The sequence below is a fragment of the Nannobrachium achirus genome (assembly GCF_963921795.1).
Source record: "Nannobrachium achirus genome assembly, chromosome: 16".
NCBI lineage: Eukaryota > Metazoa > Chordata > Actinopteri > Myctophiformes > Myctophidae > Nannobrachium > Nannobrachium achirus.
In genome coordinates, this window is record NC_137823.1 from 53,290,819 (window position 1) to 53,318,685 (window position 27,867).

Here is a 27,867-nt window from a genome sequence, read left to right on the forward strand (position 1 = left end):
AGAGACACTATTTCTCTCTGGTCCAGAGATCCTGGGTTCTTTTGAAGACTAACGTGGACATCAGTTTTCTCTCTTCACAATGCAGGATTTGAACGTAGGACCTTGGGAACAACATGTTGCTGACGTCTTTACTCTGTGAGCCACCATTGCCACTATACAGTAGATATCCACTGTGTGAGTCTGTCTGCGTGCATGTGTGCATCAGGCATTCAGGAAGGAATGTTTTTGAGCGGCACTTTACGTGTATCACTACTTAGTACCGAATCTAACAATATCAAGGTTACTTGTTCACATAATTGTGCTATGTATTATTACAGTTCCATTTGGTTCTATTTGTACACTCAGAGGTAAACGCAGCTTTCAAGATTGGGGTCCCAGACCAAAAATGAGGATCTGTGGACTAATGTAATGAAAAAGATTACTGATATGAACCGAAGTACAGCAAAATGCACACTGTTAAATCCTAAGGGTCTGAATTTGGTTCCATTTTATCAAATCAATCCGTGGGTTAGGGTGAGGGCTCAAAAACTGTTACAGACCATAAGAGACAAATCTATGTATTCTTTAAAAGTTGATCTCCTCTCAAGGACTAGTCACTAGTAGTGGAAGTAGTCAAAATCTAATTCTTGCAACTTGCTTTCAGAGGCCTACTTGATTTTATTAGGGAGTGGGTATTTGTTTATTCGTCTGCCCCACCCTCCACTCTGATTGGGCCAACAGACACTCTCAGAGTCAGAGGGCGGATTCACACTGCAGTCCGATTGATTTGAACTGTTCCCGAAAACAGTTGCCTGGTCCCCACTGGCCAGCATTCACCTTGGCTTTGGCCAAGATTCTTCCATGCCTGGACTCCCTGGAGTAAACTTCATTCACTAATCATGTTCAACTTAGATTTAACACTAAAAAAGGCTCTAATTCGTTCTCCAGCTAGACCACAAACAAGTGGAACGCCCTTCTGCAGGCCTTAAAGGAGTGCTAGCCTCCTTCAAAATTGGTATGAAAAGTCACCTTCAGACGGCTGCTACACAAGACTGGTAAATAGACTAAGTCCCCATGTCGTCCCCCCCCCCCCCATTGTTCTGCTTTTGTAATTGATATTATCCTAATCAGATGCAAAGTACTCTACTCTGTTCTATCCGTCTGTCTTTCAATTTTAAATGAGACACATAAAGTGGTTCCTGTGTCTTACATTGTACCAGTGATTTGTGCTGTTATGAAACTGTACTTTTTCTTATTGCAAACTTCTAACAAATTCTTCTTCAATCAATTCAACTGTAATGGTATTTATGTGCCTCCCAGGGGCGCTGTTGACTATGGGGCTTTGGGAGATTATAGAATGTCATGTCACAGAAGAAGACTCACTTGTCAGAGTTTTTGGAGTTTTTAGACTAGTGATTAATAAAGTTTGATTGTGTTCCTGACGTTATCTTGAGTAGACCTACTAATAACAGAACAATACACAACCAAAGCAATGTGTGCTGAATGTCTTTGAAACATCACAATGTAACTTCTGTAATCATCGTATAACAGTAACGTCACTGGTGCATCCTTGGGTACTTAATAGTGACGTCACGATCTAATCCTTGGTATTTTCATCCTCGTTGAGGTGCGTTCTTGAGCAAATATAGAATATCCGGTGCTAGAGAATGCAAATCTTAGAACTTCCGGTTGGATTCAATCACCTTCAAAATAAAACAAGGTTACAACATTTAGAAAACCTTTTAGGAAATAGAAGTGAATATAAATTCCACTTTGCTTGTAATGTAACTTCAATTCAAAACTACCTTGGAAATGTAGACCTATCTATAGATATTTGTTGTCATTATTTTACACAGAAACGTAATTTTCGTTGTATAGCTTTCATTAAATGCTTACCGGTAATCTATATTTTTAATGTGTAGGCCTATATACAAATTAATCGGTTTTCAAATACTGTAGGGGTACTCTTATTCTGAAGAGATCTACCACCGGTAGTCCTATATTTGCTAGCCTAGATTTGCTCACGGAATATAGCCGAAGCGAGTTTACCGACTTGTTTTTCTTACAACGGGTTCAGTTCACACTGTTCTCGAGGACGCAGCAAACGGACTCCAGAGTCCAGAAGACTTACCAGTACCTCCGGAGGCAGAGGCAGAGGAGTACCGGTAAGTAAGCCTGGCTAAGCGAGGCTACCTTCAGAGACGGTCTCGGGTTAGTGGCGAAAAAAAGAACCTCTGGGAACTTGGTCTCGGGTAGGTCTACGGTACGGTGTAGCCGCAAATTGCAACACTAGATTTTTTTATACTCGGATGAATCTAGGGTTGCAATACCTCCCATAGGGATCCAATGCATGAAAACGTTGTTTTGCTATCTGATTGTATTAAACTACTAAGTTCAAACTCACCAATATTGTGGCTCTATGGAAAGCTTAGAATTTACTCTTGCTATCTGCAAAGTGTTTGTTTCATAAAAATCCACCGTAGACATGTTAGGAGCTACTTTATTTCTATCAAGAAATTGGCTTCAGGTGATTATTTTTTCTAAGTGCTGGAGTTTGGAAGCGCTTGTGGGAAGTCACTCAGCGGTCCTGTGTACCACCTGGTTCTAAATGTCACATAATGCATGCAGGAGGCAGCGGGACGCTGCGTAAATAGAAAATAAACCACGTCTGCTCGGATTTCTTGACAGAAAATAAATCATAACAATTCTACGGTGGATTTTTCAGAAACAAACACTTTGCAGATAGCAAGAGTAAATTCTAAGGCTTTCCATAGAGCCACAATATTGGTGAGTTTGAAGTCGTTTAATACAATCAGATAGCAAAAAAACGTTTTCATGCATTGGATCCCTATGGGAGGTATTGCAACCCTAGATTCATCGAACCTAACCCTACCCCTACCCCTACCCCTAACCCTACCCCTAGCCGCAAATTGCAACACTAGATTTTTGAGCGGTGGTGACGCCACTCCTTAGAATGGCCGTGTGTGTATGTCTGTAGCCTGAGGTGTATGCAGGAGTGTGTATCCGTGTATGTGTCTGTAGCCTGATGTTGAATCTAGCCTGAGCATCAATTGCAACAAACACGCACGCACACGCACGCACAGGTACGCACGCACGCACGCACGGCCATGTGTGTATCAGTGTATATATGAATGTATGTATGTATGTATGTATGTATGTATGTATGTATGTCTGTCTGTAGCCTAGTACCACTGGTTGACCAAAGAGGGTGCTGTTGCTTCTAGCCTGAAAATCAACTGCAACACACACACACACACACACACACACACACACACACACACACACACACACACACACACACACACGGGGAGGGGGGGGGGGGGGGGGTCACACACACAAGCACCCCCCCCCCCCCCCCCCCCCCCCCCATATTATTATTATTTTTTTTTTAAATATTTGTTTTTAATCTTTTTTAAATCTTTTTTATTATTATTTTTATTATTATATTTATATTTGTTTTGCTGTTGCGCAGCCTCCACAACCACCGCTCAGTTCACACGGGTGTGATTTTTTTATAATGGGATGAATCTAGGGTTGCAATACCTCCCATAGGCAGCCGATGCATGAAAACAGTTTTTTGCTAACTGATTGTATTAAACGACTTCAAACTCACCAATATTGTAGCTCTATGGAAAGCTTGGAATTTACTCTTGCTAACTGCAAAGTGTTTGTTTCAGAAAGATCCACAGTAGACATAGGAGCTACTTTCTATCCAAGAAATTTGGTTCAGGTGATAATTTTTTCTAAGTCCTGGAGTTTGGAAGCGCTCGTGGAAAATCCCTCAACGGTCCTGTGCAGGCGCGGGCAATCCATTAAGGCGAAAAGGCCGTCGCCTTACATTTATTCTGTTGAAAATGTAAAATATAGCCCCCAAAGCACCCCCAAGCACCCACAAAACTTAAAGAATGTTGCTCAACCCCCCTTGCCCACTCGCTGGGGAAGGCAGCCAGCCAGTTCATTGGGATGTAAATTGAATTCTGGTCGCCTTTTCCTCGCCTTTTGTTCCTGCGCGTCTTTTGTTATAATGGTGTTACGGGGCAGGGGAGGGGATTTTGGGCCATTATCACCTCTACCTGGCTGAAAGGTGGGATACTGTATGTTGCTCTCAGACTAGCCTTGATTCATTACTGACTGAACTCCAACATGAGACCACCAGCTAAGAAGAAGTTCACCCAGAAAAGACGCTCCAGTTCACCGCCGCCAGCAAAAGCAAGCCGCCTTCTGAAGACCTCCCTGCCGCCGCTTTGGAGCCGCCTTCGCCGCCTTCCGAAGACCTGCCTGCCGCCGCACGCAGCACCGACAGCAGGGGCCGAGGCAGCCTGCTTCCCGGACACAGAACCAGGCTCAAGCGGCAGCAACTCACCGACAGCAGCGGGGAATACACTGCATGCTTTTATGACAGGCTGCAGCCGACATGCTACTTTTATTGACCTTCAGAAAGAGAAATATCCACACAAGAGAGAAGAGACCCCTTGAACTTGAACGTGGTTGTGACACAAGGTGGAGTTCAAGAGCTAATGCTGTTACTAAAGTGCACGAACTTTATGACGTTATACTAGACCTTTTGAGTAATTATGTCACGAATCTAGGTCCATCATGTGAAGAAGCAAATGCATTGTTAACTAGGATACAAACAAGGAAGTTTGTTTTACTTCTCGTTCTCTTTAAAAACCTGTTTTCTAGTTCTGATGCAGCAACCAATGGCCTGCAGTCTAAAAAGACTACTGTACCAGACGCTATAGATTTAATTGATGGTCTCAAAAGACAGCTGTCAGCGATTAGGTGTGATGAAAATAGCTTGAAAGGATATAAAAGCATCCTGACCGAAACAAATGCTTTATGTGCCGAACATGCTATTGTAAAGTGGGATAGATAGGCTATGCAGTTAGTACAGCTCGAAAATGCTTTGTTCCCTCTAAATTCAAAGATAGTATCATTACCACTACCCTGGGAAAACAATCAAGAGTCCAATGTGAAAAGGATTTACGCATCATTTTAAACCAGATCGTAGGCTCTTATGGTGTCATGACGTCTGCTAGTGTATTCTTAGCAACTCCCCGTGCTGCTAATGTAACTGATGCTGATGTAACTGAAATGGTAGAAACTCTCAATGTCTCTGGCAGTGTTTTGGGTGTTGCTGCAGTTAAAGAACATGAGCTTGCTTTATTTATGACTCACCTTGATATCAAAGAAAGCAAGGGAGCCAAATGTAACACACTGCTTAAGGTTTTAATTTGGATGTGTGCCCTGCAAATTGAAACGTGTCACTATTTGGGCATATTGTTTGCCTTGTTTGTAATGCTGTGCTTTTTGAGAATAAAAATCCATGCATTGAATATACTTGAATATTGTTTTTATTTATTTATTCACTTTAACGTATTTAAAATGGAAAATGTGTTTTTTATGGGCGCCCCCCCCTCCCCTCCCCTGGGGGGTGGGCTTCTCGATGGGGGGGGGGGGGGGGGATAGGGGGGGGGGGGGCACCTCGTTGGCATTTCGGCTGGCATTTCGCCTATCCTGACCCTCATTCCTGGGTACGCCCCTGGTCCTGTGACCACCTGGTTCTAAATGTCACATTATGCAGGAGGCAGCGGTACATGGCGTTATAGAAGACGAGCGCTTCCGAAGTTCAGCACTTAGAAAATAAACCATGTCTGCTCGGATTTCGTGACAGAAAATAAATCATAACAATTCTTCGGTGGATTTTTCAGAAACAAACACTTTGCAGTTAGCAAGAGTAAATTCCAAGCTTTCCATAGAGCTACAATATTGGTGAGTTTGAAGTCGTTTAATACAATCAGTTAGCAAAAAACTGTTTTCATGCATCGGCTGCCTATGGGAGGTATTGCAACCCTAGATTCATCCCATTATAAAAAAATCTAGTGTTGCAATTTGCGGCTACCCTACCCCTAACCCTAACCCGCCTTACGCTAAGTAACTAACCTGCCGACCATGTCGGAACAGCGGATAGTCGGGATAGTGAGCGGACCCCGATTCATCCGAGTATAAAAAAATCTAGTGTTGCAATTTGCGGCTAGGTACGGTGATGAGTTTCGTATGCATGCAGCCTTCGCAGCTGTTCAATCAAAACATCTGTCATAGCCACCATAACTATTGTAGGGTGCTTTTTTGGGACGTTTACTCTCTCCCAAAATAAAACCACTCTACAAGAGTTATGATTAAGTTGTCTCGAGTGCACCGGAGACCGAGGTCTCATGTATGCTCAAGTGCTTGATTTGACGAGAACATGTTTTTGATTTGTTTTTCTGGACTTGCAGTTGGAGTACAGCTGATCAACAGTTATCCAGTTACCATCTATAACGTTTGCAGACTCAACAATGATAACACAATGCTGTGTTATTGGATGCAAGAACTATACTCACGACCTAGGAAAGCGGCTCGATAATGGAGTGGAATTCTTCAGCATTCCAGTCTGGAGGCAACACCAAGGACAACAGATATCCGAGTTAACGAAGAGGCGCCGCATGGCTTGGGTGTCAGCAGTAAGACAACCAGACATCACCTTCAACAGCATTGCCCAGCATTTTGTTTGTTCGCAGCATTTTATCACTGGTAAGTTCTATTCAAAACAGTACCGATTATTACCGAATCTGTCTAATAATGTTAAGTTAACATTCTAGAGAGTTCAGTCTAGAGTTCTATGTTAACATAATAACATTGTTACATAGAGCCTACAAAATATGGACAAGGTAATTAACTGAAAGAAGCATGAAGTAGGCCCTATTTGAAAAGTATTAGTAGTGCTAATGTATTCAAATCAAGTGTAAAGCCTGGCCAAACCCCCATAATCAATGGCATGGTAATTGTTATATACCCCAACAGGGGGTAAATAGTAGTCTAACACCTTCTAATCTGGGCCATCAATGAGAACAGTGTTGAAAATCACTTTCTTATTTTCTATCCAGCAGCTATCCAGTGGAGCTTCCTCAGTGCCTGGTTGTTACAGCATACTTAGCTCAATAGCTGGTATAGATAGATAGATAGATAGATAGATAGATAGATACCATTAGATAGATACTTTTATTATCCCAAGGGGGAAATCAGTCGCCCAGAGGCAGCACAGCAGTTTAAGGTGGTGAAATCTCGCTCGACCATAATTTCGACAAAGGAGCGTCGGGAGGGTTTGCGACTCACCCCACGGAGGTTAGGGAAAGGGTTACTGTAGTTTTGGGTGTCGAAAAGATGACATGTAGAAACAGCGAAGCGCTCCCGTGTAAGGTGACAAGTTACAGAAAAGTATGAAAAATAAAAAGGAACTGTTGTGTACTCTCAAAAAGCAAAAGGCGCAATAAAAGAATATATACATAACGTGTCACATCACACACAAATAGCAATACTTAAAGCACAGCTTAACAATGCAGTGCCAAACAAAAGTGCTCATAATAGTCAGTGCTGCTAGTCATTCCTACAATAGTACTCAATACTACCAACACAACCCAAATAGTGCAGGCCAAGACGCCACAAGCACCCTCCCTGGAAAAGTCTTAAGAGGTTAGAATCAGTAAAACAACTATTAACTAATCAACAAATCGGTGTGTTCTTTTTCAGGCAAACCAGCCAATGAAATGCTTGACTATGACACTGACTGGTCACCTACATTACACCTGGGACACACAGGAGAAGTTAAGGCATCACTGTGCAACACCGAGCGGTCTAACCGCAGTACAAGAAGACGGGCAGTGAACAGCACTGCATCTGCAGCACCAGCTCCACAGAGGCCAGAGGCGGTTGAAGCCGTACCACAGCCTCCACCAAACCCCTGTGATGAATCTGATGATGCATCACAGGTGGATGAGGCTGGGCCAGAGGTGGACAACACTGGAGAAGAGCAGGAATCAAATTCTTGTATTCTTGGGCGTGATTACATTAACCGCTTGTTGCAGGATTACAGGATGGTGAAGGAAAACCTTTCCCAAAAGCAATTTGATGAGCAGTACTTTAAAGACAACGATGATAGAGTGAAGTACTACACTGGGCTTACATTTGATATTCTGATGGAGGTGCTGATGCAAGTGCGTCAAATAGTTAAGGCCTCAGGGTGTCAGGAAGGAAAGAATATTTCATTGTTTCAAACGCTCGTCTTAACTCTCATGCGACTGAGGCTGGATTGGCCAATCGTGCACCTTGCACACATGTTCTGTATAGATCCGGAAACTGCGAGCGTTATATTCAAATGCACCGTAGGAATGTTGTATGTCATGTACAAATTTCCAGAGAGGGACTTGTTCGAGAAAGTGCCTTACAATGTGGAGGTGTTTGGAAGCCGTACGCTTATCATCGACTGCTTTGAAATTGTTACTGAGACACACCCCCACCCCCAGAAATATCTCATTGGCATTACACCAGGTCCATATGGACAAGTCGGATACGTCTCCAAAGGGTACAGCGGTGCTCTGCCTGACAAGATGGTGCCTTTGATCTGTGGTCTTCTCCCGAAACTCCAGCAAGGAGACCTGCTGTTGGCGGCGCGTGGATTCGACATCCAAGAGAGTGTAGGGCTGATATGTGCAGAAGTTCAAGTGACCGGACCCAGTCCTCTGAAAGAAATGAATTTGAAGCAGACACGGAGCATAGCTCACCTCAGGATCCCTGTGCTGGAAGCTGTTGAAAATGTATGCAACCGTTTCACAATGCTAAGTCACACCATACCAGCCTGCTTTTGCGTCCCATGTGAAGGCAAGGAGGACCTTACTCTGCTCGACAAGATTGTGCATGTTTGCTGTATCTTGACCACTATGCTGCCCTATCATGCTTTTGAAAATGATGGCCCGATGCAGCGCGAACAGCTGCTACGCCGCTGGCAGACCAGTGGCACGCCTGGGTGACCAAGTGGTGCCGTTTAACAGCCTAGACCAGGGGTTCCCAAACGTTTTGGGTGCAGGGCACCCCTATAAATATCCTTTTCATCCGAGGCACCCCTACATTATATTATAATATTACCTACATGACATTCATCATTTTCACTACCATTACCTTATATTCATGGAATATTTCAGAGATTATGTCGCGAGGAAAACATTGAGATGATTACCATTTTGGTCAAAACGTACTGAAAATAACTACTTGAAGTTTAAAATGATACAAAATATTTGTTTAAGTGTTCAAATAAATTCCAAATATTACCAAATGATCTTGCGGCACCCCAGGGTGCCCCATCACCCACATTGAAAACCCCTGGCCTAGACAGCACACACATTCGGCAATGCACACAGCGTGGAGACACAGGCATGCTTGCTCTGCTCGAGAGTGTTAGACACACACACACATACAAGCGGCAATGTTGAATGCACGCAACGTGGAGCAACAGGCATGCAGGATTTTTATTAGATTATTATAGTTTCGTTTTTAGCTCGTTTTTTTTTTACCTCTTCTAATTTGCTAGTTTTCATTTGTTTTTGTGTGACAATGGTTAGTTTTAGTTGAGTTATTTATTCCTACCGTAGGTTGCAGTTAACTATGAAAACCGTCATATCTTGTCGGTAATGCCTTAATGTCTATAGTGACCTATGACATCACATCGTTGTGACATCTCATTCCGTCCTCGTCCCTTGTATGCCCATATAAGGAGTCGTTATTTAGTTTGAACTATTATAACCTTGGCCCTGTGACATCACATTATGTAATAGACAAACGTTCTGTGGACAACATAGACTATACGTCTACTTTTGACTGTTTTTCATTGTTCTGTAAATACTCGGTCATAGCAGCTGTTTTTAGTATTTTTATTTGATTATTTACCCTTTTTTCCTCCTTTATTTTGTCTACCAAAGGTTGAGCTTTTTGTACACCGTATTACATAACTACTTGAGAATAATATTGTACCAAAACATGTGTTATCTTGTGGTGTTAATAAACATTTTTGTATCTTATCGTTGGATTGTTGTGAACTTCACTTGAAGGCTACAGTGCCACTTTTTGAGGGTACCTTTATTTATACAGGTGAAGTCTCGCTGACATACAATATATATTTTACCAGGGAGCCTGTTCAGGATAGCAGCAGTACAAAAGGTTGCACCTTATAAAACATACACACATTTCCATAAACTTTTGAAATAAGGCGTTGCCTACAGAACTAATGTCCAGAGTGTGTTGAAACTATGTAAATTAATGAAGAACAGATACCTGCAGACAACCATGTGGGTTTTAGCACAGCACCATTAAAGACAAATATTCTAGACCAATTTTGAGATTTTTTTCCTGCAATAACTGTCTAGGCTGTATACAAATAATTTGTACTTCCTGGACATGTTCATTACAGTACTGGTCACATACTGATGCGATGACTTCATGATGGGATTGACCAATCAAGAGATGACGTGCTTGTTACAATTATGACGCGTTCCAATTGAGGTGGCTCTCCCCTACTTTACAAGCTCACAACAAGTCGCTTCTAATGCGACCCTTCACGCATTAGAAGGCTAATATCTGTCACCAGAACCAAGGATGGGTGTTTTCAATTAATCTAAAATGTCTAAACTTTTTAACTTTTACAATGGGTTTAAATAGGAAGAGGCGTGTCTGATTACATTAATATCTAAATACTGAATTAACTTTGGGGTGGAACACAAAAGCCAGAGGAGAATTTAAAATGAGCCCAAACATGTTTGGAAGTGAAATATCCCTTTAATTACATTGATTTGAATATATCCGTAATCATTTAATTTTAAAGGTTCTGTTAATTTGTGATTTATTCAGAAATGAAAAAGTAAGTCAAGTTAACATGGAATATCAAACCCACAAAATAATGATTACTTCATAACAAGACGTGTGTGTGAGTAAGTGAGTGAGTGCGTGCGTATGCATAAATATATGAACACAAGACAGCAGGTTATATAACATATTTTCAATAGACAAAATAATACGCATATTAATACAAGCGACAAGGAACAAAACTACTGGGTTCTGATGTCAAAAGAAATCATTTGGTTAAGAGAGAGAGAGAAAACATGACCAATGATGAAAAAACAGATTCAAAATTACCAAAAAACTCCCATATCTAAAAGATTCGTGACCACAACCACCTTACCGACTACTACATTGTATACATCCCTGCACTGTCTGCAACTCTGCATGGACAAACGGTGCACAGTTTCACTCCTTTCACTTGTACATATTTTGTTTCTGATTCTATTTATAGTGTATCGTGTGCACTTCTGCTTTGGCATCATGACAGAAATGTATGACGACCCCAAAGTTTTATCTGAGGACACACCAGGGGCGTCAATTGGGTATGGCAGGGGTATGCAGCTGCCATACCCTGGGTGCAGGGGGGAAAATAAAAGTTATTTTTAAGTATAAATCCATGAATGTCTCTTTGTCTATCTGTGCTGGTTATTATGTTGTTAAATTACAGTAAAATAACTACAAATGAAAATGTTACAAAATCGTCACGTTAACAAGGTATTATATATATATATAATATATATTCTCCACACTTGTATCTCCCCAGCTTGACAAAATGGTATATTCCCAGGTTGCACAGTGGCAATGCATTATTGTTAATTGTGGCACGTTTACTAACATGCTAAGTTTTGCCATATCCAGCCCAAGAAACCGTAGAAACCTATGTAAAAAATTACAAAAAACTGACTATCTTTTTGTTTTTCAGACATTGTGAAAATAGCCGATCTACATGCTCACAACGCCTCGCGCTGAGAGGCGTTGTGAGCATGTAGATCTGCTATTTTCACAATAGAACTGTTATACAAAATGTAATGCCTATTTTCCATGAGGACTCCCATCATTGCCATACCCTAACTTTCTCCAATGGGTCACACAGTTCAGCACTGGCTCCGTCATCAAACCAAAGCCCAATCCCAGGGTAGAGAGGCTGGGTGAAGGTGGTCTGGACTCTGTGGAGCAGAGTCATGGTGTCAGACACACTGTAGAAGGATAGAGTGCCTGCACTGTGATCCAAGTAAACGCCCACTCTGGAGGAGGACAAGGAAGAACCTGGGATTCTTGTGGAAGAGTTCCTGTGGTTGAAAACATAACTGCCCGGCGCGCACCGTAAAGACCAAGCTTTGTCGCTGTACCCAAATCCACTTTCAGTGGAGGATTCCGTCCTTCTGTTAGGCGGCAAACCTTTTAAGGATAACGACCCCGTTCTGTTGATGTCTTTGTATGAGAGTGCTATGTCAACGCTTCCACTCCACTCCACCTCCCAGTAACAGCGTCCACTCAAGCCCACTCGACTCAGAACCTGATGCCATTCAGTGAATCTATCTGGGTGATCGAAATATTGGGTTTTTTTCAGCGTTACTTTTCTGTTCCCTTTAGACAGAGACAGATTTACATGTGCTGTGTTTGGATCCAGTCTGATTGGACATGGATAGTTGAAGAACTCAGCTCTGCTCTTGGGTTCTGACGGTGTCAACCCCCAGAACTCAAGCCAACCAGGATTCGTGTTGTGTCCCACAACAAGACACTGAACCCCTACCCCTGACTGCTCCCCGTCTGTCCACGGGGGCAACACGCTGCTCCTAATGGGATGTGTCAACACAACTACAGAGAAAAGGATCACCACAAATAACCTCTTCATTTGTTTAATTTTAAAAGTATCCTCTAGTTTGATTGTTTGTAAGAACTCGGCTCTGGTCTGGGGTTCCGGCGATGCCGACAGTAAAACATCCACTCCATTCACTGCCTCTGAGATGTTTGCCTCTTCCTCTTTGAAAACGACCTCTAGTTTGTCCCTGACCTTCGACACGGCCACAGTCACATCTTCAAAGGATCTCGGAGGATCCACGTTGCCGCCGACTGGGTGCGAAGGTTCACTGATCCCTGAGAGGGAGGTGTAAGTATTCAGGAAATGGATGGGATCCTCTATGTGTGAGAGCTGCTCCAGCTCAGCACGTCTCGTCCTCAGTTCAGAGACCTCCTGCTCCACACGCTTCATCTGTTCTTCAACGCGACTCGCTTCATGTTTCTGCTGGTCTCTGGTCAGCTCCCTCAACTCAGATCGTCTTCTCTTAACGGAAGTTGTCAGGTTAGTAAAGATGGTGTCACTGTCCTCCACTGCCCTGTCGGCAGAGTGACCGATGAACTTCACCTCCTGGTGAAGCACCTTCACGTCTTTCTCTCTCTCCTGGATTCTCTGCTGGATGTTCTGCTGACTCATGTCAAAGTTTCTCTGTCTCTCAGTCCTCTCTGCTGCGGCCGAGATCGTATCATGACCTCTGTGTTCTTCCACGGAGCACAGATAACAGATACACTGCTGATCGGTACGACAGAAAAACATCATCACCCTGCCGTGCTGAGCACAGTCGTTCTCCGGAAACTTGCTGGTGGCTTTGACCAGCTTGTGATTGTTAAAGACCGGCGACTGATAGTGAGGCTGGAGGTGAGTGTCGCAGTAAGAGACCCGACACTGAAGACAAGTCTTCACAGCTTTCTGTTTTCTCCGAGTGCAGAAATCACAGGCCACGTCTTCAGGTCCATCATAGCAGTGATCAGGCATCTGGCTGCACTGAGGACAGCTGGCTTTACGTCTTTGATCATCCAGATCCCAGTATACCTCAAGACACCTACTGCAGTAGTTGTGTCCACAGGGAGCAATCTGTCTGTCTGTACCCTTCAGTAGATCCAGACAGACGCAACAGCAGAACTTTTCCTCGTCCAGTGTAGCGCCTTGCTGCTGCTGCGCCATTTTACAGCTGACCGTCTGACAGAAAGAGTGAGCGCAGTTCCAGTGGCTTCACTCCCTTCAGGTCACATGACATGGGAGGTTCAGTGTGTGTGTGTGTGTGTGTGTGTGTGTGTGTGTGTGTGTGTGTGTGTGTGTGTGTGTGTGTGTGTGTGTGTGTGTGTGTTTGTGTGTGTGTATGCGTGAATGTGTGTGAGAGATTCAAGTAGTTCACTGTTCTCTCTCTCTCCCCTTTCCCAATCTCTCTGTCTCTGTCTCTCTCTCTTTCTCTCTCTCTCTGTGAGACACCCCCCCCCCCCCCCCCTACCCTCCACAATAAAAGTGAATAAAACACATTCACATTACTATATTTCATTGCGTTACTATTTGATCAGTGACAGTTTGCTACTATACTCTGATGGACTGTAATATGTTTACATACAGGTGTCAATAACGCAAGAATATAAACATAATGCACACAGCACCGTCTTTTTATTTACCGCCTTAAGCACTAGGACAATGGATAAAATAGTTTCTGAAACTGTCACAGTTCAAATGGTAGTACACAGAAACATAATGCTGCCTGATACTGTTTGGAGGGGGATTTCAGAGAGAGAGAGAGAGAGAGAGAGAGAGAGAGAGAGAGAGAGAGAGAGAGAGAGAGAGAGAGAGAGAGAGAGAGAGAGAGAGACAGACAGACAGACAGACAGAGTGTGTTGAAATCGGGCCCAGCATGTTTTCGCAAGATAGGCCAAGTTCAGGGCAGATAGAGAGTAGCCTTGAGGAGAAGGGGTTTACAATGCTAGATTGAGAGGGGGAGAGAGAAGGTGGGGGGGGGGGGGGTGAACAGTGAAGCAAAGAGAGCATTAACTATTTCCCCACCTCTACGGGCTCTTCAACAGGGTGAATAGACACTGCCTCTTTAAACGCACTCCCCTCGTTCTCCTATCCACATTCCACACACACACACACACACACACACACACACACACACACACACACACACACACACACACACACACAGCGAGAGAGAGAGAGAGAGAGAGAGAGAGAGGGTCAGGAAGGAACTCTCATGTCATGTGATATTTTAGGATATGAGACCACACTGAACTAGTGAACTCTGTCTGTGTTTTTAGACATTCAGCTAAAATGGCGCAGCAGCAGCAGCAGCAGCAAGAGGGTCAACTGGACCAGGAAAAGTTTTGCTGTTCCATCTGTCTGGATCTCCTGAAGGATCCAGTGAGCGTTCCCTGTGGACACAACTACTGCAGTGTGTGTATTGACAGACACTGGAACCAGCGCAACCAAAGGGGGAAATTCAGCTGTCCACAGTGCAGAGAGACGTTCATCCCGAGACCCGAACTAAAGAAAAACATAATGCTGGCTGACATGATGGACATACTGAGGAAGACAGAAGTCCCCGTTGTTGTTCCCGAAGACTGCTATGCTGGACCTGAAGACGTGGCCTGTGATTTCTGCACCGGGAGAAAACTGAAAGCCGTGAAGACTTGTCTTCAGTGTCTGGTCTCTTACTGCGACGCTCACCTCCAGCCTCACTATCAGTCTCCCGCCTTTAAGAATCACAAGCTGATAAAAGCCTCCGGCAAGCTTCAGGAGGTCATCTGCTCTCGTCACGACGAGGCGAAGAAGATCTTCTGTCGCACCGATCAGCAGTGTATCTGTTATCTGTGCTCCATGGAAGAACACAAAGGTCACAATATGATCTCGGCTTCAGCAGAAATGACGGAGAGACAGAAAGAGCTTGATACGGGTCAACAGAACATCCTGGAGAGAATCCAGGAGAGAGAGGAAGACGTGAAGGTGCTTCACCAGGAGTTGAAGTCCATCCATCACTCTGCTGATAGAGCACTGGAGGACAGTGACACCGTCTTTACTGAGCTCACAACTTCCATTAAAGGTATATGAAACCCCGCCTCTTTATTTGTTTTTATCAGAATTCAGAATATGAAAAGACATCTAAAATGTAGGCGTGGTTATCTGCTGTTGTGGGGGGAGGGGCGGAGTTGAGCGTGCATATCATTATGTTCTGAAACTACTAGTCTCAGAGAGAAGCTGTCCGCACTTGTTGCTGTTTGCATTTCGGAAACAAATTTTAAAACCAGCCATTGGTGTAAAAAGTATGAAGATTCCGCAACTCTGTGTTGTATTTACCGGTATAAATGTGCAATTATTTTACAAACAAGCTGTCTGAGCTTTTATCCATGGTTTTCTCCAGCCGTGCTCTGGACTGTTTACCGTGGGGACAACCGGAGCAATGGACGCTAGTGCTGTCGGCTATTTTCTGACTGTAGTGTGTGGGTGTGGTGACAGTGCGCTCACACACACAGCGTCCACATACACGAAAAATAGCCGATCTACAAGCTCACAACGTGTCGTTTCCGCTTCCCATTGTGAGCTTGTAGATCGGCTATTTTTCGCCATGCGTTGTATATTTATATAAAAAGTGATTTTGTGTTTCATATCCCTTTAAAGGAAGAAGATCTGAGGTGAGAAAGCTGATCAGAGACCAGCAGAAATGTGAAGTGAGTCGTGCTGAAGAACTGAGAAAGCGTGTGGAGCAGGAGGTCACTGAACTCTGGAGGGGACATGCTGAGCTGGGGCAGATCTCACACACGACGGATGACATCCACTTTCTACGCAGTTCCTCCTCCCTCTCAAGGACCAGTGAATCCACACACCCAGTCAGCAGCAACGTCCGTCCTCTGGGATACTTTGAAGATGTGACTGAGGCTGTGTCAAAGATGAGTGTCAAACTAGAGGACGTTTTTAAAGAGGATTGGACGAACATCCCAGAGACAGTGAATAGAGTGGATGTTTTACTGCAAAAACCAGAACCCAAGACCAGAGCTGCCAAACTAGAGGACTTTCTTAAAGTAAAACAAATAAAGAGGGTACTTGTAGTGACCCTTTTCTTTGTCATTCTGTTGACACATCCTATTAGTAGCAGGGTTCAGCCCCAGCGGACATCAGCTCGGTGTCTTGTTTCTGGTTGGCCTGAACCCAAGACTAGAAGCGAGTTCCTACACTATACTTGTGAAGTCACTCTGGACCCAAACACAGCACATAAGAACCTGTCTCTGTCCCATGGGAACAGAAACGCAACAGTGACTCTAGAGCCACAACCCCATACGTATCATCCAGAGAGATTCACCGACTGGCAACAGGTTCTGAGCAGGGAGGCTCTGACTGATCCGAGTGGACGCTGTTACTGGGAGGTGCAGTGGAGTGGCCTCAGTTTTGGTATAGCAGTCTCGTATAAAGACATCCCCAGGAGGACATCCCCAGGACGTCCCCAGGAAGGAGAGAGTAGATTTGGATCTAATGACAAATCTTGGTCTTTCGGTTGTAACGCGGCACTACGAGACTGTTACATCCAGTACGACATCCTAGTTGAACAGGTTTACTCAGGTAAACCTCCGTTGTCCTCCATTGTAGGAGTGTACCTGGACCACAGTGCAGGTAATCTGTCCTTCTACAACGTCTCAAGGCAGACCATGACTCTCCTCCACAGAGTCCACACCACCTTCACCCAGCCCCTCTATGCTGGGTTTAATTTCTTTTCTCATGGAGAAACTGCTGAGTTGCGTGAAATCGTAAAGCTTGGATTTTAGTAGCTCTTAACTGCACCGACGTCAGCTGTAACTGCACCGACGTCGGCTGCGGAAAGCGTTTGCTGCCGACAGGGAGCCATCGGCAGCTTCACGGCAAGAGACGCTTGCCGCCGATAAAGCCATCGGGACCCGCTGATGAAGAACTGGACTGGTCGTTTGCCGTCTTTTTCTAGGAGACCCAGAATTGAGGGGGTTGTAGAATGGACCTTTAGTTTGCTACTGCTGCAAAATCAAGCCTAAACAAGCCAGAGACATTTTCCCGGTTGCACATTTTAACTAAATACCATATTATCAATCTCAACTCTATACCAATCGATCAGCTCCAAAGCAAAGCTAGTGCTAAATGCTTTTGTTTAGCTCCTTTTTGTTTGCAGCTTTAGCACCACTACACACGACATAAAAATATCTACATTTTCCATTACACAAAAGTACCCCTATCGGTAGGAAACAAATTGACCCTTTTAACTGTGATTATAATACAATATACATTTGTATTACAACTATCCTAAATTATAATACACTATAATGGATTATAACTGTGATTATAATACACTATAAAGTAATAGTAATGTATTACTATGATAATTATAATACACTATAGTACACTAATTGGTTATAACACAATAGAATCTATTATCATGTATTACAACTATATCCTGGTTGTCTAAATGAAAAGTCAGTGAGTGATCAGTCATTATGAAGTGTTTGGCCCTGTTTGGCCTCGCTCAGACCTACTCTAGATTAGATACTTTTTAGTACCACGTTTAGTACCACTTTCACACCACTCTACCCAGGTCCTTGCAGTGGAAAACCTGGCACAAGTGGGCGGTGTGGTGTGGAGTTGGGTGCCGTCTCAGCCTGCCACCAGGCCCGGCGGCGGCCACAATGGCTAAGGATGCTATGCTTTAAGTGAAGGACTACCATATACTACATAATGTATGGGGGCAGAGTAAAAACAAAAGACTACATTTGCATACCAATGGGAGTGCGTGCCAAACCAGTTGTGACTGAGGACAATCCGGTTGTGACTGAGGATGCTTAGCAAGACTCAGCAACCCCGTGGCGCCGGGGCTGTGAGACACCGCCGAGACACCACTGCAAAAAGAGCCAAAATAGAGAGGACTTGACAGTTACAGTTGAAAGTATAGCAACTATAGCCCCTTTTCGAAACAAATTTACCCTTTTAACTGTGATTATAATACAATATACATTTGTATTATGAGGTATATCAAAGTGGATCAAAAACTACATATTCTTAATTATGGTTAATATGCATCCACATAATTAATTTGTTGTTACACGCTCCATTTTGTTGCGTTTGGCTGTACAATGGCAAGCACAGTGTTAGGCCTAAGTAGGCCTACATATATTGGCTGTTATAGGTCTGTATATGTACAAGATGACACATACAAGACGTTGTGCCGACTTACGTTAATATACACGCCGCACATGTTGGAAACATGCAGCACATGTTTATGTAAGTGACTGACCAACTGCTGTGGTCACTCTCACCCTATTTGTGGCTCTTTTCAAGGTTTGGGTCAAGATAAGCCCTGTAATGATTGACAGAAATTACCAATATAAGTAACTCTGAACATGTAAGTTTAGGTTGTGTGTCTCGCACTGGGCGAGTCGATGGGCTCGTTCAGTCTCCGCTGCTCCGCTGTCTCTGTCTGTCCAATAAACTGCTGGAAGAACCCGATTACCTGCCTGCGTCTCTCCTCTCCAACAAGGCTAATGCACAGCAACTTCGCACTTATGAATTCAGTCTAATATTTGTGTCAGAACTCTCCGATGTAGTGTTCCAATACACGTCAATTACAATCCTAAATTATAATACACTATAATGGATTATTACTGTGATTATAATACACTACAAAGTATTCATATATTACTATGATAATTATAATACATTATAACAGTGATTATAACACAATTATCATGTAATACAACTATATCCTGGTGGTCTAAATGAAAAGCCAGTGAGAGTTCAGTCATTATGAAGTGTTTGGCCCTGTTTGGCCTAGCACAGACCTACTTTAGATTGGATACTTTTTAGTACCACGTTTAGTAACACTTTCACACCACTCTAGAATCTAGTCCTTGTAGTGGAAAACCTGGCACAAGCGGGCGGTGTGGTGTTGAGTGGTGTGGTGTTGGGCCAGTGGAAAAGGGGCTATATGTAACCTCTGTGGCTCTCTACGGAAAACTGTGACTATTTTATTATGCATAGAACATGTGGTTTTCTTCCAGGAGACCTTCACACCTAACAGACATTTGCACTTGACACCTTGTTGTAAAAATCCAGTGGGTGTGGGTCTCCGTCAGTCTCCACTCATCAGCTGCAAATAACAATAACACAGTTTCAGGATACAAAAATGTTTATTAACACCATAAGATAACACATGTTTTGGCACAATACTATCCTCAAGTAGTTATGTAATAATATGTACATAAAGCTCAACCTTTGGTAGACGGATATTTACAGAATAATGAAAAACTGTCAAAAGTAGACAAGACATAGTCTGCGTTCACAGAACGTTTGTCTATTATAATGGGATGTGGATATGACATGGTACCATCAGGGACATCACACAGGGCCACGGTTATAATACCGTAGTTAGCAAAAAATGTAAAAACATTTGAGTTGACGGAACTAACTGAAACTGTGTTTAAAAAACTAACTAAAACTAATAGACAAAATGCCCTTAGTTTTAGTAATGCTTTGTTGAGTTGTTATTACACAATATGCCTACTTACTCCAACCGTTTTTGAATTCTGCACCTGACAAATAACAAGATGTGATGATAGTTAACTGCAACCTACGGTAGCAATAAATAACTCAACTAAAACTAACCAAAAACTAATATAAACTAGCAAACCCACTCTCTAAAAAACTGACTTAGACGATGAAAAAGTCAAAACGAGCTAAAACTAAACTATAATGAAAAATCCTGCATGCCTGTTGCTACATGTTGCGTGCATTCAACACTGCCGCTGTTTGTGTGTGTGTGTGTGGGTCTACTCCAGGGGCATAGTTCCGCCGATTTAAAATGATTCCAATACGGAACTAAAACTTCCTATGACTGGCCGCTAGTTGCGCTGTTTTCCCCCCGGCCGATCGCTAAAAGAATTGTTCTCCATTGGACCCCATTCATTTTCACCTTTCGTTTTCTAACCTTAATTAACATTTTCATAAATACTTTATGGTTCCTATCGCTAGTTAAAAATTGCCTTTCAATCACAATGATATGCGTTTTGTGAAAATAAGGTCCCATTTATGTTAAAATTGATGATAAAGTTGCGGGGGCGTGGCCAAATAAACTGATACCAGCCGGCTGTGTTCTTCTTCGTGTGCTGTATTTCGGGAGGCTCCGACCACATTCTCCCATGTATCTCTGCGGTTGCACGTGACCGTTGGCAGCCAATAGCCTCCTCTGGTCGCATTTCAATCTATGATGGCGACACCCATGCCAAGGACCCAAAATACTTCAGTTGCGCTGCATAGAAACCAATGGCTTTGCACTGTCCATATATTTTACGGTCTATGGTCTACTCTCGAGCAGAGCTAGCATACCTGTTCCTCCACGCTGTGTGCGTTGCAAAATGTGTGTGTGTCTAGGCTGTTCAACGGCACCACTTGGTCACCACCTAGCAACCACTTTTTCCAGCAATGCGGAATGCTGTAGAGAGACTAACCCAGGCCTGCCACTGGTCTCCCAGCGGCGTAGCCGCTGTTCGTGCTGCATCGGGCCATCACCTTCACACGCATGTGAAGCCACCATACAGGTCATGATACAGCAAACATGCACAATCTTGTCGAGCCAAGTAAGGTCCTCCTGGCCGTGCCATGGGCGGCAAAGGCACGCTGGTATGGTGTGACTTAGCATTGTGAAACGGTTGATTACATTATCAACAGCTTCCCGCACAGGCATCCTGAGGTGAGCTATGCTCCGTGTCTGCTCCACATCTAAGTCATGCGGATAATCGTGTTCGGTCACTTCTGCACACATCAGCCCTACGCTCTCTTGGATGTCAAATCCACGCGCCGCCAACACCAGGTCTCCTTGCTGTAGTTTCTGGAGGAGACCACAGAGCACAGTCACTGTCTTGTCATCCAGAGCACCTTCGTACCCTTTGGAGACGTATCTGACTTGTCCATATGGACCTGGTGTAATGCCAATGACAAATTTCTGGGTGTGGGTTTGTCCCTGTTTGTATTGTAAAAATGCTTGGGCTGGTCTCTCAGTAACAATTTCAAAGCAGTCAATGATAAGCATACGCTTTCCAAACACCTCCACATCGTAAGGCGTTTTCTCAAACAATTCCCCTTCTGGAAAACTGTAAACTACATTCAATACAGCTATGGTCTGTTTGAATATGTCGAAGGCAGTTGTCGGGTCTATGCTGAACATGTGTGCAAGGTGCACGTTTGGCCAATCCAGCCTCAGTCGCATTAGAGTTAAGACGAGCATTTGAAACAACGACAGCTTTTTACTCACCGCGTCAAAAAAGAAATCGCTAATGAATCGACGCACTGTTGTCAGCACACGCATCAGCATATCAAAGGTGGTAAGCCCAGTGTAGTACTTCACTCTCTCATTGTGGTCTTTAAAGTACTGCTCATCAAAATGCTTTTGGGAGAGGTTTTCCTTCACCGTCCTGTAATCCTGCAACAAGCGGTTAATGTCATCACGCCCAAGGATACAAGAATGTATTTCTTGCTCTTCTCCAGTGTTGTCCACCTCTGGCCCAGCCTCATCCACCTGTGATGCATCATCAGATTCATCACAGGGGTTTGGTGGAGGCTGTGGTACGGCTTCATCCACCTCTGGCCTCTGTGGAGCTGGTGCTGCAGATGTTACTGCCCGTCTTCTTGTACTGCGGTTAGACCGCTCGGTGTTGCACAGTGATGCCTTAACTTCTTCTGTGTGCCCCAGGTGTAATGTAGGTGACCAGTCAGTGTCACAGTCAAGCATTTCATTGGCTGGTTTGCCTGAAAAAGAACAACGATTTGTAGATTAGTTGTGTAGCTATAAACCAGCTATTTGTGCTAAGTACAGTATGCTGACTTTAACAACCAGGCACTGATGAAACTCCACTGCTATATATAGGCAATAGGAAGTGATTTTCTACACTGCAGTTCTCATTAATTAGTCCCGCCAGAAATCCGCGATCGTGGAAAAAATTGCGGATTTCACGGCCATTCGCGGATTTTTCTGACGTCCGTGGAATAACAGTAAAACATCCCATATTCAGTTCCCAGAGGATGAACTTTATGTGAAACATTGTTTTCTCATTCTACAGTAAACAAACCAGCATAAAGTTTAAGTGTATAGAGGGTATCTGCACTGCCAAACTGTCAAATATTAGAGGCAGAAAATAGCTGTAGATCGGCTATTTTCACAATAGAACTATGTTAAACAAAATTGTAATGCCTCAACTCTTAGTGCTCGTCAGGGTGGGGGTCTCCAGTTAAAATATGATTATTTGGGGGTCGCGGCCTGAAAAGTTTGAGAACCACTGGCCTAGAGGGTGTGACTATTTCCCCCCCTGGCTTTACACTTGATTTAATACCTGTACATTAGTACTAGCTACTCATTGTCAAATACTTCATGCTTTCAGTCGCTAGTTTAAAGACTTCTTTAAATTACCTTGAATTACCATGTCCATATTCTATGTTTACATTATGAGACAGTTCGGTACTAGCCTCTGTAACTGTCTATCATTATAGTAAGGGAAAGTTAGCCTATTGCTACATCAATCTGGGAACTAAATCTAAATCACTAGCTTTCTTCACAAATGTGTAAATAATGGTGTCTACTATCACCTCTGAACTTTGTCAAACCCAACTCCCTTGACATACTTTGTGGGAGCCAATCAAAGTTGGGGGTATCGGGATACCCAGGGCCTGGGATTAAAGGGGGAAAAATAAAAAATGGCCAATATGAACGTATGAAGTGTGTAATTAGGGTATTGTTGGACTGCTGAATCCATTCCAACCATTAGTTATAAGTAAAAATGACTCCTTGGTCATAAAAAAGGCCTAATTGGCTAAGGCTTAGCCAATCATGTCATTCGAGTTCACCTGTGTCCTGTTAGTGTTTGAATGTTCCTTGTCAGATTGTATCATGTTATCCTGTGTGTCATGTGTGATTACCCACCTGATCTTGAAAAGTTTTCATGAATTCAAACACTACTCCAACATTTTTCTTTATTGCCAATTATGTCTCATGGACACACAAAAGTAGGTGTGGCCTATTTTATGGCCCAGGAGTCATTTTAACTGAAAACGAATGGTTGGAATGGATTCAGCAGCCCATAAATACCCAAATTACACACCTCATACGCTCATATTGGCCAGGCCCTCGGGATACCCAATAACTTTGATTGGCTCCCACAAAGTATGGCAAGGGAGTTGGGTTTGACAAAGTTCAGAGGTGATAGTAGACACCTTTATGAACACATTTGTGAAGAAAGCTAGTGATTTAGATTTAGTTCCCAGATTGATGTAGCAATAGGCTAACTTTCTCTCTTTTCTCGCTTGTGTTTTGAATATAACTTACCAGTGATAAAATGCTGCGAACAAACAAAATGCTTGGCAATGCTGTTGAAGGTGATGTCTGGTTGTCTTACTGCTGACACCCAAGCCATGCGGCGCCTCTTCGTTAACTCTGATATCTGTTGTCCTTGGTGTTGCCTCCAGACTGGAATGCTGAAGAACTGCACGCCATTGTCGAGCCATTTTCCTTTCCGGACTTGAGTATAGTTCTTGCATCCAATAACACAGCATTGTGCTATCATTGTTGAGTCTGCAAACGTTATAGATGATAACTGTTGATCAGCTCTACTCCAACTGCAAGTCCAAAAGAACAAAACAAAAAAATGTTCTCGTCAAATCAAGCACTTGAGCATAATACCAGAGAGAAGTTACACTCCTAACAACTTCCACAGGATAAAGTGTAACCATTGAATTTGCCAAACGAAAAAGACCCCCTGCTAAATACTCTCTGAGAGTGTCTGTTGGCCCATTCAGAGTGGAGGGTGGGGTAGACGAATAAACACATGTCCACTCCCTAATCAAATCAAGTATGCAATTCTGAAAGCATTAGATTTTGACTACTTTCACTAGTGACTAATCCTTGAGAGGAGATCAACATTTAAAGAATTAAACATAGATTTGTCTCTTATGGTCTGTAACAGTATGAGCCCTCACCCTAAACCACTGATGGATTTGATGACAGACTCGTAAGGATCTGAGGATTTTATAGTGTTAATTGCTGTTCCAATAGTTTACTTCATCTATTTTTTCTTTTCTTCATTGCATTAGTCCAGTCAGGTACTCCATTCCATATTAGTGTTTGTATTTCAGCAGGCCCTTTATCTAAGCAAAGGTTTTACTTTTACTCAAGTACAATTATTTGAAAACTAGTTAATGACTTTGTATATTTTGATTATTATTAGAAAACATACATTAACATTAACCACACCAGCCATATATACATTTTCGCCAGTTGAAATATATAGTTTCAAAAGATTTGTATAGATTTGAAAACTCAAAATGGGACATTCTGCACAATACTTTTACTACGTTACTAAGTACATTTTGATGTCAATACTTTTGTACTTTTTCGCAAGTTACTATGAAAAGCTCCACCGGCTGTCTGTCTGTCAGTCAGTCTGTCCATCATGTCACACTTTTGGCCCTACTACTCTTATCTCTGGCACTGTTGCCCCTATCCATGCCAAACTTTGCACACACACTCCTTGGCTGGCAAACCACAGCCTCCGCCCTAGCCCTGAATACATGACCGTCATGTTTCCACCTCAGGGAGGTAGACAAAGAGCAACGGTTTGAGCTACAAACGTCAGATTTCAAAAATAAAGTGCTTACCCAACCCAAGTCTCATTTCGCTCAGAAATGATGCCGTTCAAAGAGAATTACATGCGGCTCCCGGATTGTTTAATAAAAAGCATTTTTATCCTGTTTTCCCTTGTAGTGGTGAGTCGCGTCATCTTAGGCCTATTATGACACATAATTTATGTGTAGCTTTTGTAATGAAAAGATTGATAGGCTGTTATGCATTTGTCAGACTTCACACAAGAGTTTGCGTTGCCTGGTGTGACTATACCCCAACATCATTGTCTTGTTTCTACAGCTATAAAATGAGTTAAACAGAGCGCTTAGATCTGTTAGAAAACAACAGGAGGACGCCACTGACACCACCAGTTGATCTAGGAAATCATGGTGTGTCTCATGTTGACTTGTTTCCTACGTTCACACCTGGACACACATGAGATGAGATCAAATACATCTTTCCAGACGAGGGAACCAATGGTTGGTAGCGTGACAGGTAAAGCATCGTAACAAGGATCCATTTAGTTCACCACTGAGGTGCATCGAATCCCAATTATTATTATAATTATTCTTATTTTTATTTTAATCATTCTAACTGACCCTTTGTCAGCCTTCTGATTGGTCCCCGACTGGCCAACCAGAAAAATCATTCTCTTTTGCTACCGGGCGCGGCACGGTCATATAGCGATTTCGATGAGTATAATGAATAAGCTTCAACAAACTAGTTCACATGAACGATATCAATGTAACTAAGAGATTCGATTGGTACATATATTTTAAATGGGCAGAATTACAATTAAAATAAATTTTATGTTAAGGGCAAGATTATAGTTCCACAACTTCCTGGTCATTGCAAGTCACCCAAGATGCACTGCGCTCTCTCTCTTCTCTGTCCTCTGCCTGTTTCAGAGAATTAAACTAATTAAAACATGTATTTTCGGGGGGGGGGGGAAACCCTGTTACCCATGTAACTACTGTACTTTTTTGTTCCTTTTTCATTAATATCATGTAGATGTTTTTCTCTTGGTACTTTAAATAGCAATAATGAGGCTATGAAAACAACATGGGTTGGGACTTTTTTCCCATTCACTTCCATTATAAAAATATTCTTCCCTGGCTTTGTTGTCCCACCTAGTAACAGAACGACATGGATGGATATGACTATGTTAAGATATTTTATTGAAAGAATATTATGCAGAATGCATGAATGACAAAGGGAGCTCCACCCACTTACTGAAACAACATCTGCCGAGGGACAGGACTACAGAAAACCAGTTAACGTAGGACACAAGTTAACATGGAACACTTGTACTCAAGTAAATTTAGTATTTCTCACTTTTACTTGTAACAGAGTATCTCAACATTGCAGCATTGATACTTTTACTCAAGTAAAAGCATACAGTAAAACATTTTAGTACTCTTTCCACCACTTCCTGAAACGCATAGTTACCCTTCATTTGTCCAAGAAGTCAACATACTCCGCCGCAGGAACTCAAACATCAACTTTGCAACGCTAACATAACTAACATCTCTGAGAAACAATTGTATAACTTACAGATCTCGATGGAAAAAAAGTCATTTAAAGAGGTGGTTCAGTTCCGCGCGCGTGTTTGTTTTGGTCCGACTGCGAGGCGCATACTTGTCTGTCCGCGTGATTATGGATCCCACTGGGAAAGATGGATGGAAACGGCATAGAGCGCTCGTTTTCAGTTATTGTCCACGACATTGCAAGCGGCGCGAAGGCCAGCGGACCTTGGTCCAGCTATTCGCGCCCGAGCGCCGCAGGCGCGAGTGCCCGCGAAGAGCGGGCCAGGGCCGTGCGGCCGGCGGAGCGCCGCGCGAGTTACGAAGCCGTGGTGAATGCAATCGTTATATTACGGCCTGGGCAAGCGCACGATAAACGCCATGATAATTGGGTTTTGGTGCACCTCACGCGGTCCAAGTGACTACAACGGAGCGCTCCCTACGTCCGGTTCAGCCAATCACAAGTTTCAAAAATGAGTCCGGGGCGTGGTTATCCATCTTTCCCAGTGGGATCCATAATCACGCTTGTCTGTCGTGTGACTCGTGTCGGGTCTTGATGACGTTTTGCCATGGAAGGAGGGGAGAGTATTTTTTTAGGTCCGTGAAGTGAGCTGCATTAGCGTTTCCGGCCTGGGATAGAGCTGCAATAAGCCAAGCTCCAGCCTTCAAAATAAAAGTCAACTAAATAATGTTTTTGAATGTGCATATCATGGGACAATTACTCGTTTTTCAACATTTTTGAATTGCCTCAGGGTTACTCTTATTCTGAAGAGATCGGCACCGGAAGTCTTATTGCAGCTAACGCTAATGCAGCTCACTTCACACAGGCGACCAAAACCATAGACCAAAACAAGTGCTTTTTTCATGGGCGATGACACAATCAATAGTTGTTCAGGGTGAGTATGGTGACTTAGAACAACTAAAGGTTTCTGCGTTTCAGGCAGTGGTGGAAAAGGTACTCAAATGTTTTACTTGCGTAAAAGGTAAAAGTATCAATGATGCTGTCCTCATTTGCGACATATAGCATCTGTTCGACCGACGGTTCATCCTTTCGACACCGGTGAATGTTGACCTGGTGTCGGCGGGCAGCCCTCTATTCAGAAACACCTCTAGAAACACCCCTATTCAGAAATACCCCCACTGAGGTTAGGGTTAGGTGACACCTCTATTTAGAATAATGGAAGCCAATCTTCTGAATAGAGGTGTTT

The 27,867-nt window shown here is 43.2% G+C and overlaps 3 protein-coding genes across 3 annotated transcripts; 1 reads left to right on the forward strand and 2 right to left on the reverse strand.

Annotated features, from left to right (window-relative positions):
• Nucleotides 1-11,747: 11,747 nt before the first annotated feature.
• On the reverse strand, nucleotides 11,748-13,669 carry LOC308300486 (tripartite motif-containing protein 16-like; the record flags this gene model as incomplete). The annotated part of the gene is made up of 1 exon (XM_080744334.1): nucleotides 11,748-13,669. The coding sequence occupies one exon, from the start codon at nucleotides 13,667-13,669 to the stop codon at nucleotides 11,762-11,764; it is 1,908 nt and encodes a 635-aa protein (XP_080600460.1). The 3' UTR covers nucleotides 11,748-11,761.
• Nucleotides 13,670-14,565: 896 nt separating this feature from the next.
• Nucleotides 14,566-18,935, forward strand: LOC308301393 (tripartite motif-containing protein 16-like). Its single transcript, XM_080745365.1, has 2 exons — nucleotides 14,566-15,563; nucleotides 16,139-18,935. The coding sequence occupies exons 1-2, from the start codon at nucleotides 14,795-14,797 to the stop codon at nucleotides 17,275-17,277; spliced, it is 1,908 nt and encodes a 635-aa protein (XP_080601491.1). The 5' UTR covers nucleotides 14,566-14,794; the 3' UTR covers nucleotides 17,278-18,935.
• LOC308301136 (uncharacterized protein) lies at nucleotides 18,882-26,723 on the reverse strand (the record flags this gene model as incomplete). Its single annotated transcript, XM_080745031.1, has 7 exons — nucleotides 26,586-26,723; nucleotides 23,844-24,133; nucleotides 21,560-22,273; nucleotides 21,300-21,445; nucleotides 20,977-21,037; nucleotides 19,568-19,619; nucleotides 18,882-19,011 (listed from the first exon to the last, which is right to left on the reverse strand). Exons 1-7 carry the CDS (start codon nucleotides 26,633-26,635, stop codon nucleotides 18,882-18,884), a joined length of 1,443 nt encoding a protein of 480 aa, XP_080601157.1. The 5' UTR covers nucleotides 26,636-26,723.
• Nucleotides 26,724-27,867: the final 1,144 nt, after the last annotated feature.